General features: G+C 50.3%; 1 protein-coding gene across 1 annotated transcript in view; it reads right to left on the bottom strand.

Moving 5' to 3' along the window:
- PAPPA (pappalysin 1) overlaps positions 1-17,599 on the bottom strand; it is a 263,068-nt gene that overhangs the window by 26,883 nt on the left and 218,586 nt on the right. The window contains exons 20-21 of the mRNA XM_040238522.1: positions 14,126-14,235; positions 3,169-3,240 (exon numbers count right to left, since the gene is read on the bottom strand). Of these exons, the coding sequence (XP_040094456.1) occupies positions 3,169-3,240; positions 14,126-14,235 (182 nt within the window). The remainder of the gene's footprint in view (positions 1-3,168; positions 3,241-14,125; positions 14,236-17,599) is intronic.

The following is a 17,599-nucleotide window of genomic DNA, read 5'->3' as shown; positions in this document are numbered from 1 at the left end:
CATCACCACCCTGTTAGGGTCTAAAAAAGATCTTAGCAAGGCAGAGCCAAGAACAGAGAGAGCTGTGCTCAACTGTGTGTGCACATACGCAAGGCTGTGAACTCAGGTGGGACTCTGCCCTGTGACTGCCATAACGGACACATCAGCCACATTCATATTGGAGCAGAGAGGCACCAACCACAAAGGATAAGCCCTTTGCTCTTTTCTGAGCCTTAGGAGATCTGTCTGGGGGCTCTCTTTTCTATCTTCTTTCTTATATCATATATAAGGACTAATCACAGAAACCAAATGTCCTTTTCATAAAATAAAAAGAACTGGCTTGGTAAAGGAGTAGCTGGAGAAGAGGAGGAAGAAAAATAAAAATAAAACAAAAGTGTTTCTGTTTTTATTGGGCCACTGAAAAGTATCTCCAGTCTCATTACTAGCTACTCTCTACTATGTACCCTTTCCTGCTGCTATATCCATCCACCTACGCACCCAACCATCTATCCATTCATCCATTCATCTTCTATTCAATCCTATCTGTTGAACACCGACTATGTGTCACACATTGTGGTTTAAAAAAAAAAAGGATGTAATAATGAGTTGATGTATTGGGTTGGCCAAAACGTTGTTTGGATTTTCCCTACAAGGTTATAGACTAACCTGAATGAACTTTTTGGCCATCCCAATAGAGCCCCTCCTCCTCTAGGCCTTACACTGTAGTGAAGAGGCAGACTTTGTTCAAAGGCTCACTTATCTAATTGGTGATTTTAACTTTGATAAGAGCTTGGGAGGAAAGGTACATGACGATGTTAGAATTAAGAGCAGGAAGATCTGACCTAATCAGAGAACTCTATGAAGGAGTCTCCTAGGAAATGATTGTTCCAGCTAAGATCATAAGATGGGTAGGAGTTAATCAGATGGGAGATTAATCAGGGGGTGGAGAAGGGAGGCTTTCTATAGAGAGTGAATCACGTGTGAGAAGCTCTACAACTTAGAGGTTTCTTCTCTCTCTGGTGTTTCTCACGCTGCTACTTCTACTGACAGTGTGTTCTGGAAAACAATTCATCCTTCAAGATAGAGCTCACACACCACCCTTCCAAAATGCCTTCCCTATAGCTCCTGGGGCTCTATGTGTTTCTATAGCTTCCTGTGCCTGCTTTGCTGATAGCTCTTGGTATATCAGTTTAGAATTCTTCTTTATCTTCTTCATCTTCTTTATCCTTAGGGACAGGGAATGTATGTCATCCATTTTTATGTCTTAGATTTCCTAGCAAAATGCTGGCAATTTGAGCAAACCTTTATCAAATATATTTTCCTTAAATGTTTATTTTGTAAAATGATCAGTAGAAGGGTGGACGGTTGCATGGAGGAAAGGTAAGAAGATAGGTAGATGAGTCAAGAGAGCTTAGTTACTGCTCTCACGTGACTGAAACCATTGCACTCTCGGAACCTAGACTAGTGCTGGGCACAGAATAGGCCCCCAGTGAAGCTTTGACAGACAAGCAATTAAATTACTAATTTAGACACAGCTTGGGGCAGAGGGTAGGGGGGCTCAAGGTTCTCAAACCATTTATCAATCTTGGCTCCTGTAGATATTCCAGGATGATAGCTCCTCCCTGGACCCAGCATTTGTGTCTTTCCTAAGCACACTTTTCAGCCCAGATAAGAGACAAACTATTAGAAGGCAAGGGGCCAAGGGGGCAGCTGCAAGGGCAAAGGCGATAAGCATCGCTTGGCAGAGCTCAGAGCCGGGCAGGTGAGGGTCTCCAAGGCCTTAGTGCTGAGTCAAAGGAGGGATCGAATTCTGCTGTCACACTGGTCACCCAGACTGCCGACTCGGCAGAAGGCATGCCCAGGTAACCCAAGCTTCCTTTTTCTGAAATGCTGGACTGATCCAGAGAGATGGCAGGATGCAACTGTCTCGGGTCCTTGGCTTCAGTTTTGCCATTTCTGCTGAATCTTGGGAGAAAGGGAGTTCTTACAAACTACAGTGTCCTGTGCCTTAAAAAGATGCCACGGGAGGTCCCTAACCCACACACAGAAACAAATATGACCTGGGGACTGTCCTGTGACAGTGACAGGTCAGGGGGTGGTCTGTGGGCAGGAGTGGCCAGTGGAGGAGAAAATTCACAGGCCTGGAAGTCAGGAGACCTGGGTTCACGCTTCAGCTCTATGTCTGTTATGCTGTGCAGCCTTGGACTGCTCCATCCCTGCTCTGGCCCTCTTCAGTCTACCCAACAAATGAGGAGGCTAGATCACATTAAGAGCTGTTCCAGTCTGGCATTCCATCAAACATTAGAGCTGGCTGCTCACTAGGTCTCAGTCTCCCTATCATTCAGAAGAGCATTCTGGTTGTGACATTTTAAGAATTCCATCAAATACAAAGTTTCCTAGAGCAGTCTAGTCCTTTCCACCTGGCTTTTCCTGAGAGGGGACCACAGAGATATGGACATCCACCTGGATGGGATCTGGGGCTTCCTTCTGGATGCCAGCCGAAAACTCAGGTGGGCACAGAGGTGCACAGAATGTCTCTGACCTCCAAGGACAGCACCCCCTTGAGAACACAGGTGACAGGCCAAGTACCCTGGCCCTGCCCCTCCCCAAGCTTATCACTGATACCCAGGGACAGAGCCGCAAAATGCCAAGTTCCAAGCGATGGCTTCTCTGAAGGGTCAGAGGAGCTGTTCTGCCTCCAGCTCTAAGCAGCTGGGATAAGGTGCCCCCTATCTCCTCTAGAGTTGATGAACACATGAATGACAAAGATGTGAGGCAGAAGGAAGTGATCTGCAGCTAATGGTGTCAGAAAAAGTAGAAATTAAAAAAAAAAGAAACCTGCCTCATGTGGTTCTGAAAAGTTAAATGAGTCGATGCTGGAAAATGTCTGGCGTATCATAGCTGCTAAATCGTGGACTCTATCCCTCCCAGTCTCCCTTTCAGAGGCAATAGTATATTGAGCCAGAAATACCTGGTCTGGAATCCTGACTCTGTTAGCCATCCAATGTGTGTCTGAATGTGTTTGTTGCCCTCTCTGTGCATCAGTTTCATGAGCTGTAAAACAGGACTTCTGACTCCTATCCAAGAAGTCTGTTAAAGGGGTATTAAAGCACTTAGCAGGCATAGGAAATGTTACCATGATTAACAGTAGGAGTGATAACCATACTGGGACCATTTTGAGGAACTCACCTCACAACCTTTGACACAGTGAATCAGAGCAGGGTGAGGATACCACTTGAGACCAGCCGTGCAGACAACTCTCTGCAGAGAGAGGGAGAGAGAGGTTAGATGGGCTTGCGGCTGCGAGGGAGCCATCTCTTCACCGGAATCGCATTCAATGCCCCTCTTCCCTTCTTGGATCTTCTGAGTCCTGACCTCACCCTGGCATTTACATGGAGAATCTGCCCAGGTGCCTGCCTGAACTGGAGCCACAAGATTAAAATAATGTTTGCGTTCACTGTAGGGGTCGTGATTCTGTATTTCTCTGGCAGGAGAACGAGAGGAGGAGAAGCAGGCCTGCAGGACAGGGACATGATCGGAAAGGCACTTCAGGAAATTCCTGGCTGTTTGCCCTGTGGACAGAGTCGGGGAGAAGGTGGGAGGAAGGGTAGAGTGTGTGTGTGTCTGTGAGTGTGTGCACACGTGTGCACTTGCACACGTGAGCACAGGCATGTCCAAGCGTGTGGCTGCAGCAGGGAGATGGAGCAAGGCATGGAGCAGGGCTGCCCAAAGTCGGCGCTGAGGACCACCCTAATCACAGTCACACAGGAGCACGCTGGAAGGGCAGCCTCTTCACTGCCTAGGGTCTAGGGCATCTGAATCCCTGAAGCCAGGACGTGGGACTCTCGTGTTTTAAAAACAAGCTGTCCCAGATGATTCTGATACACACTACAGTTGGAGAGTGGTGGGCTGGAAGACGCATGAATGCACCTTTGGTTTTGGAACCCTGGACAGGCAGAAAACCCTTTCTGCTTCCACCTGCTGCCACCATACAGGCCAGCTCACCATTTGGGATCGCAAGAGCTGGACACAACTGAGCGACCAAACCACCACCAGCACGATTCCCGAGAGGGCCACGCTCCTATCTCTGTGACTTTGGCCCTGCTGCTCGCCTTCACAGCAGGCCCTTCCTCATCTTGTCACCTGGAGAATCTTTAGTTTCCCTTACGTTTCTGTGCAAGACTACCTTCCTCTATACTCTGTAATGGCCTGTGTGGGGAAACTCTCTAAAGAAGAGCGCTGGGTGTGCTAAGTCGCTTCAGTCGTGGCCAACTCTTTGTGACCCATGGACTGCAGCCCACCAGGCTCCTCTGTCCATGGAATTCTCCAATCAATAATACTGGAGTGGGTTGCCATGGCCTCCTCCAGAGGATCTTCCCGACTCAGGGATAGAACCCGCATCTCTTATGTCTCTTACATTGGCAGGAGGGTTCTTTACCATTAGCGCCACCTGGGAAGTGGATGTATGTATAATGATTCACTTTGCTGTACGTCTGAAACTAACACATTATAAATTAACTATGTTGTTGTTTAGTGGCTAAGTCGTGTCTAATTCTTCGCAACCCCATGGACTACAGATGCCAAGCTTCACTGTCCTTCATTATCTCCTGGAATTTGTTCAAACTCAAGTCCATTGAATCGGTGACACCATCAAACCACCTCATTCTCTGTCGCCTCCTTCTCTTCCAATAAAATAAATAAATAGCATATAAATTTAGAATTAAAAAAAAAAAGACTACCTTCCTTTGTGATGATTTCCCCAACCCCCTCAGGCAGAACTTAAAGGTATATGTATATACATTTACTTATAGCCACCCTGAATAAAATTATTATTATAATGCCAACGAAAATGTATTGAGTGCATTTACGGTGCTATTTACGGTATTCATTTTCTTATTTATTTCTCACCAGCATGCAGAGGGTGGGGGTGGGCATTAGTCTTGTGTCATAAGGAGGAGAAATTCCCCAAGCTCCACAGCTGTTAAGTGAAGAAACCAACATATGAAACTAAGCATATTTTTTTTAGGAATGATTTAAGGTGGCTCATAACATAAAATCCTACACAGTAATTTTTTAAGGAGGTGAAAAAATAAAGAGAAATACAATGAGGAAAATAAAACAGCATCAGGACTGGGGCTAAGGCAGCAATCCCAGAAGCTCTCTTTTCTATTCTGCCATAGATGCCCTACTTTTCATGCCAGATTACAATGATTTGTTTATCTATTTATCTATTTTTAATCTTTTAGCCATGCCATGTAGCATCTGGGATCTTAGCTTTCTGAATATCGATCAAATTTATGCCTCCTGTATTTGAAGCACAGAGTCTCAACCACGGGATGCCAGGGAGATCCTACAGTGATTTATTTTTCAAAAAATTAATTAAAATAACCTGGAGGCAAATGCTTAGCCTGGTCATGACAGGTAACTGTGTGTCAGGGAGCAGCCACTGAAGTCTCCATGGTCAGGTCTCAGCAGAGTGCCAGTTGATTAATTTTAATTAAGAAATGAGCAGGCACAAGGGTCAGACTGTGGAAAATCCATGTGACCAGCCCATTCTCTCCCCAAGGGCAGACCTATATGGGAGCAAAGCTGTGATTACGTTTCCTGGTGAGCGTAGGATCACGTGACTCCAGGATTCGGCTGAGGTTGGACTGGGTGCCTTGCTGCTCTGTCCCATTCTCTGGTTCACCCTGCGTCTTCTGTGCCTAGAATGGTGCCTAGTACATGGAGGATGATCAGTCAAATGTTTATGTTATATATGAATGGATCCATCTCAAAATAGAGATGATTTTACCAAGGGACACTTGTTGTTCTCTTTACTTGTCTTCCTGGGCTCCTCTGGCGGCTCAGACAGTAAAGAAACTGTCTTCAATGTGGGAGACCCAGGTTTGATCCCGGGGTTGGGAAGATCCCATGGAGAAGAGAATGGCTACCCACTCCAAACGGCTACCCACTCCAGTATTCTCCGGAGAATTTCATGAAGAAAGGAGCCTGGTGGGCTACAATCCATGTGGTTGCAAAGAGTCAGACATGGCTGAGCAACTAATACTTTCACTTTTTCTTCCAGAGCATCAGAAAAGCATTTGGAAAGCCCAGCAGAGTGTCTAGCTTAGAGGACCAGTTTAGTGTACACTGAGTTAATTACAGATCTCAGACAAACAACCTAACTTAGGATCTGCCAACTACAGTCTCACAATGTGAAATCTACTTGTTAGCCCCTCCTGCCCCTGTTGACTGTCTGCCTTCTCCTAAAACACAAGGTGATGTGTGGGCAAGATTGAGCACTGAGGCATGACAGACATGGGTGCATTTCTGACCTGAAACTTCCACTGAGGTTAGGTTTTCCCATCTGCAAAATGGGTCCTGAAAATGTCACAGGCTTGTGAAGATGCATTAAGAAAAAGTATGTGGAAATGGTTAATCCAAGACTAACAGCTGCGGGTCAGAGGGCAGGCCCTGGTTTTAGACATCTCTGCCCACCCCCATCCCCACCCCCGAGGTTCAGGATGGAGCATACCAAACAAATGCATGTTGACCCAGTGAAAAAACGTGAGAAGTCTAGTCCCTTCCTTCCAGCTCAGCTACCTTCTCACCCCTCTGCTTCCTAACCCTGGGGGCCGGAAGTGGAGGGGACCACCTGCTTTCACCATCCGGCAAGTTTTAAGCAGACTTCCACCTCTGGGTCTGAGAGTCTGTTCCCGGCCAACATTCAGGGATATTGGAGGAACATTTAGGCTATGGTTCAACATTCAAAAAAAAAAAATAAGCGCAAAGAGCTGGACACGACTGAGCGACTGAACCGAATTCAAGTAGAAAACAGCAGGGTCAGGATCCACAAGGGATTCGATGCCCATCCCCACCCCCTGTTTATTTGAGACCTAATTTAATCTATCCGTGGGAGTGTCTCGGTGTGGTTGTACAAGTTTCTGTCAGTTGAGGTTTACCTGACGTGAGTTCAGAAAAAGGACTTTTATACTATCTGCATGAGCCTATTTATGTTTCCAAGTCTTCTGGATTTTCCACTATTCCTCAGGGCTGCACGCCCCACCTGTCTCCCTACAGGGCCCCTCTGTCTGCCAGGAGGAGTGGGAAAGGGGAGGCAGCAGGAGCTGAAGGAAAGACTCGGCTGTTTACACCAAGTGCTGGGAGATCCCAGATGGGTCCCCACAGAGGCCAGCCTTGCTCGTCTTGATGCCAGTGAGACCTCCAGCCCAGTCAGAGCCCTTTCAGACAGGCTTTGTGAGACAGCTTTCTTTCCTGCCTTGCTACATAGGAAGGATAGACGGTCTCTTCTTGGCTGCAGTGGCCATTACCACTGCCAATACCTCCACCGCCATCATCCATGACACCAGCACCATCATCTTCACCATAGCCCCACTACCGTCATCATCATCAATAGCGCCATCACCACATCAGCAGCACAGGACCACTAACAGCTCCATTGCGGTCTTCCCTTGCCTCCTCAACACAAAACCCTCTATTTAAGCACATGTTATGCTCCAAACCTTGTGCTCAGAATTTTCATTTAACATTTACCATAACTATGATATAGGTCCACATATATATATATGCTATAGGTACTTTTTTCATGCATACAGCAAAATGATTCAGTTATCTTTTCAGCTTATATTCTAATATAGGTCATTACACTGAGTATAACTCCCTGTGTGCTTGTGATAAGTCGCTTCAGTCGTGTCTGACTCTGCGACCCTGTGGACTGCAGCCCACCAGGCTCCTCTGTCCATGGGACTCTCCAGGCAAGACTATTGAGTGGGTTGCCATTCCCACCTCATAATTCCCTATGCTATATACTAAATCCTTATTGCTTATTTATTTTATACATAGTAGTTTGTATCTATTAACCTCATACTCCTATATGTCCTTGCCTCCCTCCCTCTCCCCTTTTGTAACCATAGTTTGTTTTCTATATCTGTGAGTCCGTTTCTTTTCTGTATATAGATTCATCTGTATGGTTTCTAGATTTCACATATATGTGATATCATACAATATTTATGTACAATTTTTGATGCTGGTTTATGCAAGAGGAAACTGAGATAGAAGTTAAATAACCTGTCCCAAATCATACACATAGGTAATGACAGTCAGGAACTAAACTCATATCTGTCCTATTTCCAGATTTATAATTTGAAAACTATATTCTCCTTCAAAACCCTCTTGCTCCCAAACCGGTAAGCATAAAAACACTTACTGTTTTGACAGATGGAAAGACCAAGGTTCAGAAAGGTGGAGGGGGTTTGAGACAAATGAAGCAGAAGCAGACTGTTTAAAAGCTGAACCCCAGAGAAGACAAACCCAAGCAGAGCCAAAGATGTGAGAAAGAGTCTTAGAAGAAACCCCTTGTTCCAAGCCCAGACCTGATACCCTCTCTGATGCTTCTGGGACAAGTCCTCCTTTCTTCTTTATTTTTCCTTATTTATAGGACCTTCTGTGGGTCAGCTGCATAAGCTGTTTGTTTTTCCTTTTTTATCAGTTACTGAGCTTCTGGCTTTCTTCTGCGTAAGTTTTCTTTTTTTTTTTAAACCTAGGTATTTTCCACCCTGTACCCCTTGTTTGAAGAACGCCTTCCATTCTGAGGTACCTAATCTATGTTCATTGAAAGAGTTAATGAATAAATGACCAACTGAGTGAATGTATAAGTGCATCCCAGAGTGAATGAGAAAGGGCTGGTCTCGGGACACATCTTCCCACCTCCGGGCTTCCCTGCAGGGCACGGGACGTCTCCTTCCACACGCTGGGTGGACTGGACTTTGTCTTCACTCAGAACAAATACAGACTGGACTTTGTCTTCACTCAGAACCATTCTACCTCTGACCTTCCGAGTCTGATGCCTTCTCTTCCAGGAATGAATGGTGCACCCTTTGTCTAATGTATTGCACTTGTTTATTACTTATACCACGGAAGGCGGTTGTCTTGTAGGACAGAATGCATCGGCCTTAGTCCTGGGTGCTAATCCTGATTCCATCACCCAAGTTACGTGCACTGGGCGGTGACAGCCTCTGGGAACTTCAGCCTCCTCCTCTGTAAAGGGGTGATCCTATTGATCTCACTGGAGTGTAGTGAATTCCTCACAAAAAGTGCCCGTCATGGCACAACAGACGGTCAGTACGTGGTGCTTCCCCTTTCCTTAACTCCCTCTCTCTCCTCCTCCTCAACCCTCCTTTCCTCTCTCCCTTTCTCTTTCCTTTCCTCCTTCCATCCTTTTCCAAGAAGCTCTTAAAGAAGCCAAGATCCCAGCTGTTGTTGCTGTTGTCCGGTTGCTCAGTCGTGTTGGACTCTTTGTGACCCCACGGACTGCAGCACGCCAGGCTGCCCTGTCCTTCACCATCTCCTGGAGTTTGCTCAGACTCATGTCCCTTTCGTCAGTGGTGTGATCCTAGCTACCCGGAGGCATTATGCCCCTCGGAGGTTGTGGGCTGCACTTCCTATCGGGGAGCTTTCTCGGCCCTAAGCAGGGGGACTGCAGGGCAGACTGGAGGTGTTCCTTAGGGGCTGATGCAGGAGGGGCTGCCCCCTGAATTCTGAAGGTCCAGCCTCAAAGAGTGTCTCATCCAGAGGTGGCCAGCCAACAGCTTCCAGGCTACATAGCCCACAGAAATGTCTGGCATGGCACACAAAGCGCTCAGTCAAAGTCAAAATTCAGTTCAGTTCAGTTCAGTCGCTCAGTCGTGACCGACTCTTTGTGACCCCATGAATCGCAGCACGCCAGGCCTTCCTGCTCATCACCATCTCCCAGAGTTCACTCAGACTCACGTCCATCGAGTCCATGATGCCATCCAGCCATCTCATCCTTGGTCGTCCCCTTCTCCTCCTGCCCCCAATCCCTCCCAGCATCAGAGTCTTTTCCAATGAGTCAACTCTTCGCATGAGGTGGCCAAAGTACTGGAGCTTCAGCTTTAGCATCATTCCTTCCAAAGAAATCCCAGGGCTGATCTCCTTCAGAATACTATATTTTAAAAATGAGAGACTTCATATTTTAAAGACTTCAGGTTTCTTATACCCAAGGAAAAAAGGAAACTCTGGCCACACGGAGCCCACATTTCCACGCTGTCACACTCAGCTGGCGGCTCCCTCTTTGGCAGCCAGAGTGTGTTTCTCAGTTGATCACAGTCCCCACCATTCCCTGCAGCCTCTCCAGCCTTAAGCCGGAGGGGTATTTGCATCTATCACAGAGAGTTTGCACTGTCCTATTGATTACATCAGAGGAAGGTTTCTCTGTATCTTCATTGCTTTGCAAAGCGCATGTGTGGGAGGAGGCTTGAAAAGGGGGAGAGCTTGAAAGAAAGGACAGGACAGAGCGTTTTCCTCTGAAGGTAAAACATATGGCTACAAGAGAATTTCTTTGGATATATATGCTAAGATTCCAGGTACATGAAGTTCAAAAGTAAGCAAATCCAACAGAAGAGACCTTGGTGGTGGAGGCACTGCCTGGCGTGGAAAGGTGTCTGAGAAGCTGTAAAGGTCCCCAGCCTGATCTGGACCTCACAAGTGGACACAGCGTGCAAATTGACCAAGCCTTATGCTTAAGATTAGCATGTGAGCTTTATCTCATTAAGAAAGTGATTGCATTTGCAATACCTTATTTCTTAGGTTGGGTAGTACGTACACAGGCATCTGTTTTATTTCAGTCTGTCTGATGTATCTATACTACTACAACTACGACCCTTCAGTATTTAGAATACAAAGCGACACACTTGGCCTGCTTTACCCATTTATCCCACCTGCCTGGTTCCCATCGGTTTTTGAGTCTGTGACTCTTGATTCCAGTCTAGCTCTTGCTTCACAGAAGGGGAAACTCTGGCTCACACAGCAAGCAAGTGCCTGGGCTGTCTTGAACCTTGGTCCCTTGACTCAGCCACTGTAAACAGGAGCATCTGCTGTGCCCTGGGCCCCAAAGGGCTCGCCAGGGTCAACACGGTGAGCATGGTCCTGCCATCACAACGGTCGCTCACCCTGCACATGAGCTCAGTGTCGATATTCCAAGTTACCTAGGTGGTCCTTGTTCTTGTCATATGTGCCAAACTATGTCTAATGCTTAAAACAGAGCCTGCTATGTGGTGAGCGCCCGGGGTGGGCTGCAGCCGGCTCCCAGGGGCTCATGAGAGGCAATGGTGCCCATCTCTTCTGACTTGTGTTTAGCAACAGTCACTTGGAGTATCAGCAGCCTGTGGTGGGAATATTTACACCACAGCAATGGGCAAGTGCTATGCATCAGAGGGTGTTTCTGTGGGGAGAGCTGGCTGTCAGCTACTTAAGCGATAGTAAACACTTCCCCTTTATTATCATTATCATGGAGGCTGTAGGCAGCTAGAGTTAACAGCAGCATCAGACTAACCTGGATCCCTCTTCAGTTCCTTGTAGGGAAAAGGTTTCTACATATGAGATGCCATTTCCTCTACTGGAAAAAGGGAGACTAATTCCTACCTCATGGGTTGTGCGTGTGTGTGTGTGTGTGTGTGTGGTGGGGGCAGGAGTGCAAATGAAGCCAGGAAGGTGTCTGATCCAGGTCGGGTTCACAGCGGGTGTCAATTGCACATCAGTGCTCACCTCTCACTTTCTTACACGGGGACAGTGGTTGGTGCAAAGCCTTGCCCTGACATCTACCTCGCGCTGGGGCTCGGAGCAAGCCCTCTGAAAGCAGAGGGGTGATCAGGGCCGGCTCGGCCCAGCCCCACCAGCCCTGCAGCTCTGTGTCTGCAGCTCTTGCCACACCGGGGGCAAGGGTGCAGCAGAGGCCAGCGTTTCTGCCCGATTCCTGGAAATCATCAATCTCTGCCCTTCGCCCTCCTCCCTTTTTCTACCACATTTTTTTTTTCCTCCTGGATAATGAGGCCTCCGGAGACCAGTGGAGGTCTGAACCTCGTTACAGCTCTCCGGGTAGGCCGGCATCAATAAGGGCCGGCGGACCGGGGACCTGGGCGGGGGCGGGGGCGGGCAGGCGGCGGGTGGGCGACTGAGGAGGGGGGCTTTGCAGACTTTCAAATCCCTGGATTTATTTCACCATGAATTATAACTGAACTCTTTAGTGCCCGGGGCTCGTGGAGGGAAGGGTGGAATTCAGCCAACAGGCAGAGGGCAGAGGGGTGGGGGGCCCTGGTCTGGGTTCCAGTCAAAGAAGACCTCTGGCCTTAGGATGTGAGAGAGGTCTCTGGTGTCCACTCTGTGCAGAGGTAGGTCCCCTGCCTTTGGTGCATGGGAGGTGGGGGTGGAGAAGGGTGCTAAGGGAGAGTGGGGTGGCTTAGAAGGAGCTCTAGTCACGATCCTGGCGCTGCTTCCTGTGTGACCCTGGCCCAGCCCCCTCCCCTCTCTGATCCTGTTTCTCCATCTGTACAGTGAGGGGCGTGTATTGATGATCTCCATCTGCCTTGAGATTGACATATGGTCTCTGTGTGGGCACCTGGGTGTGTACACGGGATGCTCTGGGAGCATGGAGCTCTGTGGAACTCTGGGTGGGGAGTGGGGAAAAGCACGCTGAGTGTGAAAAACAGATGAAAGAGCCCAAGGTCAGGGACACAGATTGGTCTCTTGGATGTGTGCGAGAGTCAAGCAGAGAGACAGACAGGACAACAGGGATGGAGGCAAAGAAGGTGGGCAGGAAGGAGGTGGAAAGAGATATAGAGGTCTCAGGAGAAGGAAAAGAGAAACAGTGAAAACAGAGGCAGGCAATTCTTGTATCTCCCTGTATCCAGAAAATCCTTCGTGGTGACATCTGCTCCTCTTGACGAGTGGTACCTTCATGAGACTAGCAGGACCTTCTGCAGAAATATGTCCTTGGTTGCGTGTTCTCTGTCTTCACCAAAATCACATCTATCCTGACCTTGCCCTTACCTCTTGGGAGCGGTTTCTCAGAGCTATCTAAGATGCTATCTCCCGGGCTATAGTCCTCATTTGCCCCAAATAAAACCTCACTCACAACTCTTAAAAAAAAAAGAAAAAGAAGAAAACAGAGGCAGGAAAAGGGGCACTAAGTTGGAGATGGGCAGAGAGTGGCGGCAGAAGAGGGGAGGAGGGAGGGGCGGCAGCCTCGGGGTGCAGGGGGCAGCAGAGGGGCTGGCAGGCCAGCCAGCAGGGAGTGCTGAGTGAGGCCTAGCCATCGCGCCTTCAGCTCGTCTGGGAAACAGTACACCTGCTATCAGGTTCTGCCAGCTCTCCGAGCGGGATCTGCAATCGGCAGGCAGGCAGACGGGAGCCCTCCCAGCGCCTCAGCAGAAAGGCTGGTGGAGAGACACAGCTGAACCTTCCCGGCGCCCCTGTCTCCATCTCTCACTTCCTCCGGTGTGCAGAGCCAACACGCCAGAGCTGACACATGGCGCCAGGGATCGCGCTGCCCCGGGGAACATGAGTGGGGCCCACATCGGCTCTGGGGGCCCCGACTGATCAGGTGACAGGTAGGAACACGGGGCTGGCCAATTCTGATGGGAACTTGGCCTTCCACAGCCACCTGGCGCCATGGGGTGAGCACAACCCTTGGACTCAGGCTTGGGGTCGAACCCTCCTACCAGACCGCCACCCACCCCTGAGGTCTAGTGTCCATGAGGAGAGGATGCAGACAGTGGCCCTCGCTCCCCGGGACTGTCCTGAGGTCTAAACAGACCCAGACCTCTGTGCTAAGTGCTGGGTGCGCAAACATGGGAGGTGCTTCATAGACAATCGGTATTACTAGGTCCCCGTATCACATATTAATTGCTTTCCACCACCCAAGTGAAACATGAGAAAGATACCAGAAGCCCCGCCTATGGAGTGTCCAAGAGCTTCTACCAGAGAAGCCGTGAGCCCTGCCCTGATGAGCGAGGACGTTCCCGCCAGGCAGATGCAGCTTTGGGGTCTTCTCTGCTCCTTCACCCCCAGCTGTTCTTGGAGCCTCAGTCTCCTCATCTGTAAACGAGGTGCTTTGTCCTTTTACTCCCTGGCCGTCATGGGGATTCAGTGGGACGCTACATAACAGCCTTAGCACAGGGTCTGCCGGGGGGAAGGACTAAATGCTTAAAGCTTGGAGAAATGACGGTGAAGCAGTGCCCGCCCCGTGGAGCAGGTGTGGCCGTCAGATGCTTTCACGTATGGAGAGGGACCAATGCCGGAGCAGGGCGTGTAAATGGTCAACGAGGTCATTTTCCTCGCGGTCACTCACCTGTACCCGCGTGGGGTTCAGCCAGTGCGGGATGTCGCGGACAGAAACGTTCACCGGCAGGACGATGGACTCGCTGTTGTGGTCCAGGCAGGAGGTGGTGCACTCTGACCCTGCGGGAAAGCAGAGAGGGAGGCAGCGGCTCAGCCCCTGTCTCCTGATGCCGGGGCCGCCCCTCCCCGCACTGGAATGGACCCGGCTGCTCGCTGGGCCCCACTGGCCTGGGCCATCCCACCCTCAGGGGCAGCGGGAAAGAGAGAACCCCCCCACCTCCAGTAGGGCCACCTCTGGTCTCCCTGACGACTCTCTTGTCCCCAGTCCAGCTGACACCCACCGCCACGCTCATCAGCGCTGAGCCCAGGTTGGTCTTACTCCTTCTCTGCTCAGAAACCCTTCCAGGGTTGCCCACATCCAGGACAAGGTGCAAAACAAACCCCTCTGTCCAGCATCCATGGCCCCCATGGTCTGGTCAACCTTGTCTCCCGTGAACCACCTCACACACTCCCACTAACTGGACTGCGCTTGGTTTTCCGCCGGAATCCCCCATATCACAGCCTCTAAACTCTTGCCCCTGTGTATCCTTTCTCCTGAATTGTCCCACTGATTGGCCTTCTCAAGGTCAAATCCTACCAGCTCTTCAAGGCCCGGGTCAGATCCTCCAAGAAGCTTGCCCTGATTTCTGCAGCTGAGGGAGAGCAGCATTTGCCATTGGTGAATCCCACTCCAGCGCTGGCCCTGCCCCCCGTCCCTCCTTTCCACAGTGACAGTAATGCCCTAGGAGGGCAAAGATGGGGTCAAGTCCTCTCTGAGCCTAACCCAGCGCCTGACACACAAGATTTGCTCTGCAGGCATCAGCCAAGTGAAAGGTGAGCGTGTGAATGCCACATCAGGGTCTTAACCACACTCTCCTCCCCCAGGGCTGGTGTTCACACCCTCCTCTGTGCTCTCAAGATCTTTCCCCGCCTCTCTTCAACGGGGGCATGGCAATCAACGATCTTTCAAACCTTAATCCAAGGGCCCTTGCTTGGAGAAGACCTCCACTCCTGACAGTCCAAACCCTCTCACAGGCACCTGTCACAGACTTTGTCACTGTTGTATCAAAAGTTCTCTTCTCTGCTCGCCTGTAACTCCATGAGGCCGGTGCTATCTGTGCCCCTTTCTTTGCTCAGAGCCTGGCACTGTGCATGGTGGATGGCAGGCACTTGATAAATATTTGTGAAGTGAGTGAAAGAGACAAGAGTGAGCAACTGCACAGATGGCTGAGGAAATGAATGAGTGAATGAATGAAGGGCACAATGAATGAAGGATCAGTAGGCATTTAGGGATCCCAGAGAGCAGGAAGTGGTACACAAATGAATGAGTATAAATAAATGACTGAATAAGCGGCTAAAGGAATGAACGCATGAATCAGGCAGTGAGTCAGTGAAGGCACCAGGGCCACAGCAGAAACCCTCGGTCCAGGCGCTGCTCCAGCTGACCTTCAAGCTGCGGGCGGGCAAGACGATTGAAAGTTGACTGATTCATTCTCTGTCCTGACCTCAGTGATTCTGAAGTCTCCTTAAAACCAAGCGTATCCCATGGGATGTCCCCAGGATTCCAGAAAGGTCCTCATTCATATGGACAAAGAATGGACATGTCAGAATCTGACCAGGGCTCTACAGAGGTCATTTCCCTGCCTTAGTGTCAAGACCACCCTTGAACACGGAATGGTTTACGAGAGTGAACTTTCTTGAAAAATATCCTCTACTGTTAGCCAGTCCAAAGGCTCCCTTCCAAATGTGTGTATGTATATAAACAGAATGCATATATGTATATGCATACAAGGAAATATATGTGCATATATAGATATTTGTATATGTACCTACAGTTTATCAGGGCCCTTCTGTTGCCGTCTTGTCATTCTCTTCAATCTAAGCAAGTCACAAAGTCTGAAGAGGGACCGGGGTGGAATGGCAGATCCGGGACAATCTTTAGAATCTCTTTAAACACGGGGCCCCTGAGCCCAGAAGGCAGGGGTGGGAGGTATTTCTGGTCTGGTCAGCTGGCTTTCGCCTGCCACTCACCCCGCTGCATACCCAGCCCTCGAGACTGCAGTCTTCACACCCATCTCGGGGGTGAGAGAGTGAAGTGTGCAGAGCTTGAGTTCCAGAGCTGGTGAGCAGGGGTCTGTGAATGAAAGCCCACGCCTTTCCGGCTTCCAAACCCCGTGACATACAGTGGAGACACAGAAGGGAGAGAAGAGAAGGCGGCGGCCGTGGAAGGGGACAGAGAGAGGGGAAGCATGAGCAGAGAGAAAAGAAGCACGCAGAAAGACACAAGAAGAAGAGATGGGAGTCCGAGGTGGGGGTCCCTTGGCCCTCAGAGAGACTCCGTGGGGTGTGTGTGTGTATCAGGACATCAACTCTAAAGATTTCACGGAGCCAGGCTGTGATGGGAAAATCTTTTTGGAGAAATAAGACGCCTCCTCTGAGAAACAGACAAAGGCTGTTCACCCCAAAAGGGGGAAGGAATAAACCTGGTCCACCCAGGAGGCCACGGCTGCCCTGTGCAAAGACACGGCTCAATCCCTCTCTCCCGGCGGCGGGCTCCGCTCTGCCCTCCCCCCGCCGCAGCGCTGGGCCTCGGGACCAGGCGGCGTGTCGTGATGTATGAGCCCTAATTGGCATCATTACAGAGCGCTGATCTCACCAGGCCCCTGCCTCCCCCTCCCGGGAGGAGCAGGGAGGTGGCAGAGGCCCCGGTGGCTGCCACAACTTTCTGGGAGCTTCTGAGAGGGGACACAGGCCTCCCCAGGCTGCTCGGGGAGGGCCTGGAGGCAGATGCTCAGAGCGGCTCCAGAAAGGGGGTCCCAGCCCCCAAGCCGGCCGCCCACCTCACCCCTGCCTGCTTAGGAGGCCTCTGGCCGGGGTCCCTCTCCTTGAGGGACGTCTCCCCCGGGAGGACTCAGCCCAGGGGGTGGGTGGAGGGAGAACAAGCAGGAGTGTCGGGCGGGTGGGGGGAAGCTTTGCCCCTCTCTGCTTCAGCATCTCCTTCAGAGGCCCCAGGGAGGGAGGGGGTTTACTCTCTCAGCCCCCTCCAGCCCCCCACCCCACCCCAGATGACCGTGCTCATAAAACCACATCGGCATGGCAGTGATAACAGGGGGTAGAGGCGGGGAAGGCGATTCCGGCTTCAACATCAGACAGACAGCCTTCCCTCTCTGCTTTGACCACGAGAAAGCTCAGGGGGTGAAGGAGACGCTCCTGTCACCACTGCGCCATCCCCCTCCACCCCCCAGCAGCTCGCGACCAGCCTGCTGGCTAGCAGAGAGCCAGGCATGCTGGCTCCTTGGCGTGTGTCTGCGACTTGCACACACACAACAGGTACAAAGCGGCCACGTGATGTATCTGCTGCGGGTGTGTGTGAGCCACATGTGGGTTTGCGGGTGACATATCTGGGTGGTGTCTGGCTGACGCGTCCGTGCCAGGCATGAGCTTA

The sequence above is a fragment of the Oryx dammah genome, unplaced genomic scaffold, assembly GCF_014754425.2.
Source record: "Oryx dammah isolate SB20612 unplaced genomic scaffold, SCBI_Odam_1.1 HiC_scaffold_1, whole genome shotgun sequence".
In the NCBI taxonomy this organism is placed as follows: domain Eukaryota; kingdom Metazoa; phylum Chordata; class Mammalia; order Artiodactyla; family Bovidae; genus Oryx; species Oryx dammah.
Note: the sequence above shows the minus strand (reverse complement) of the source record. Positions and strands in the feature narration are given on the sequence as shown.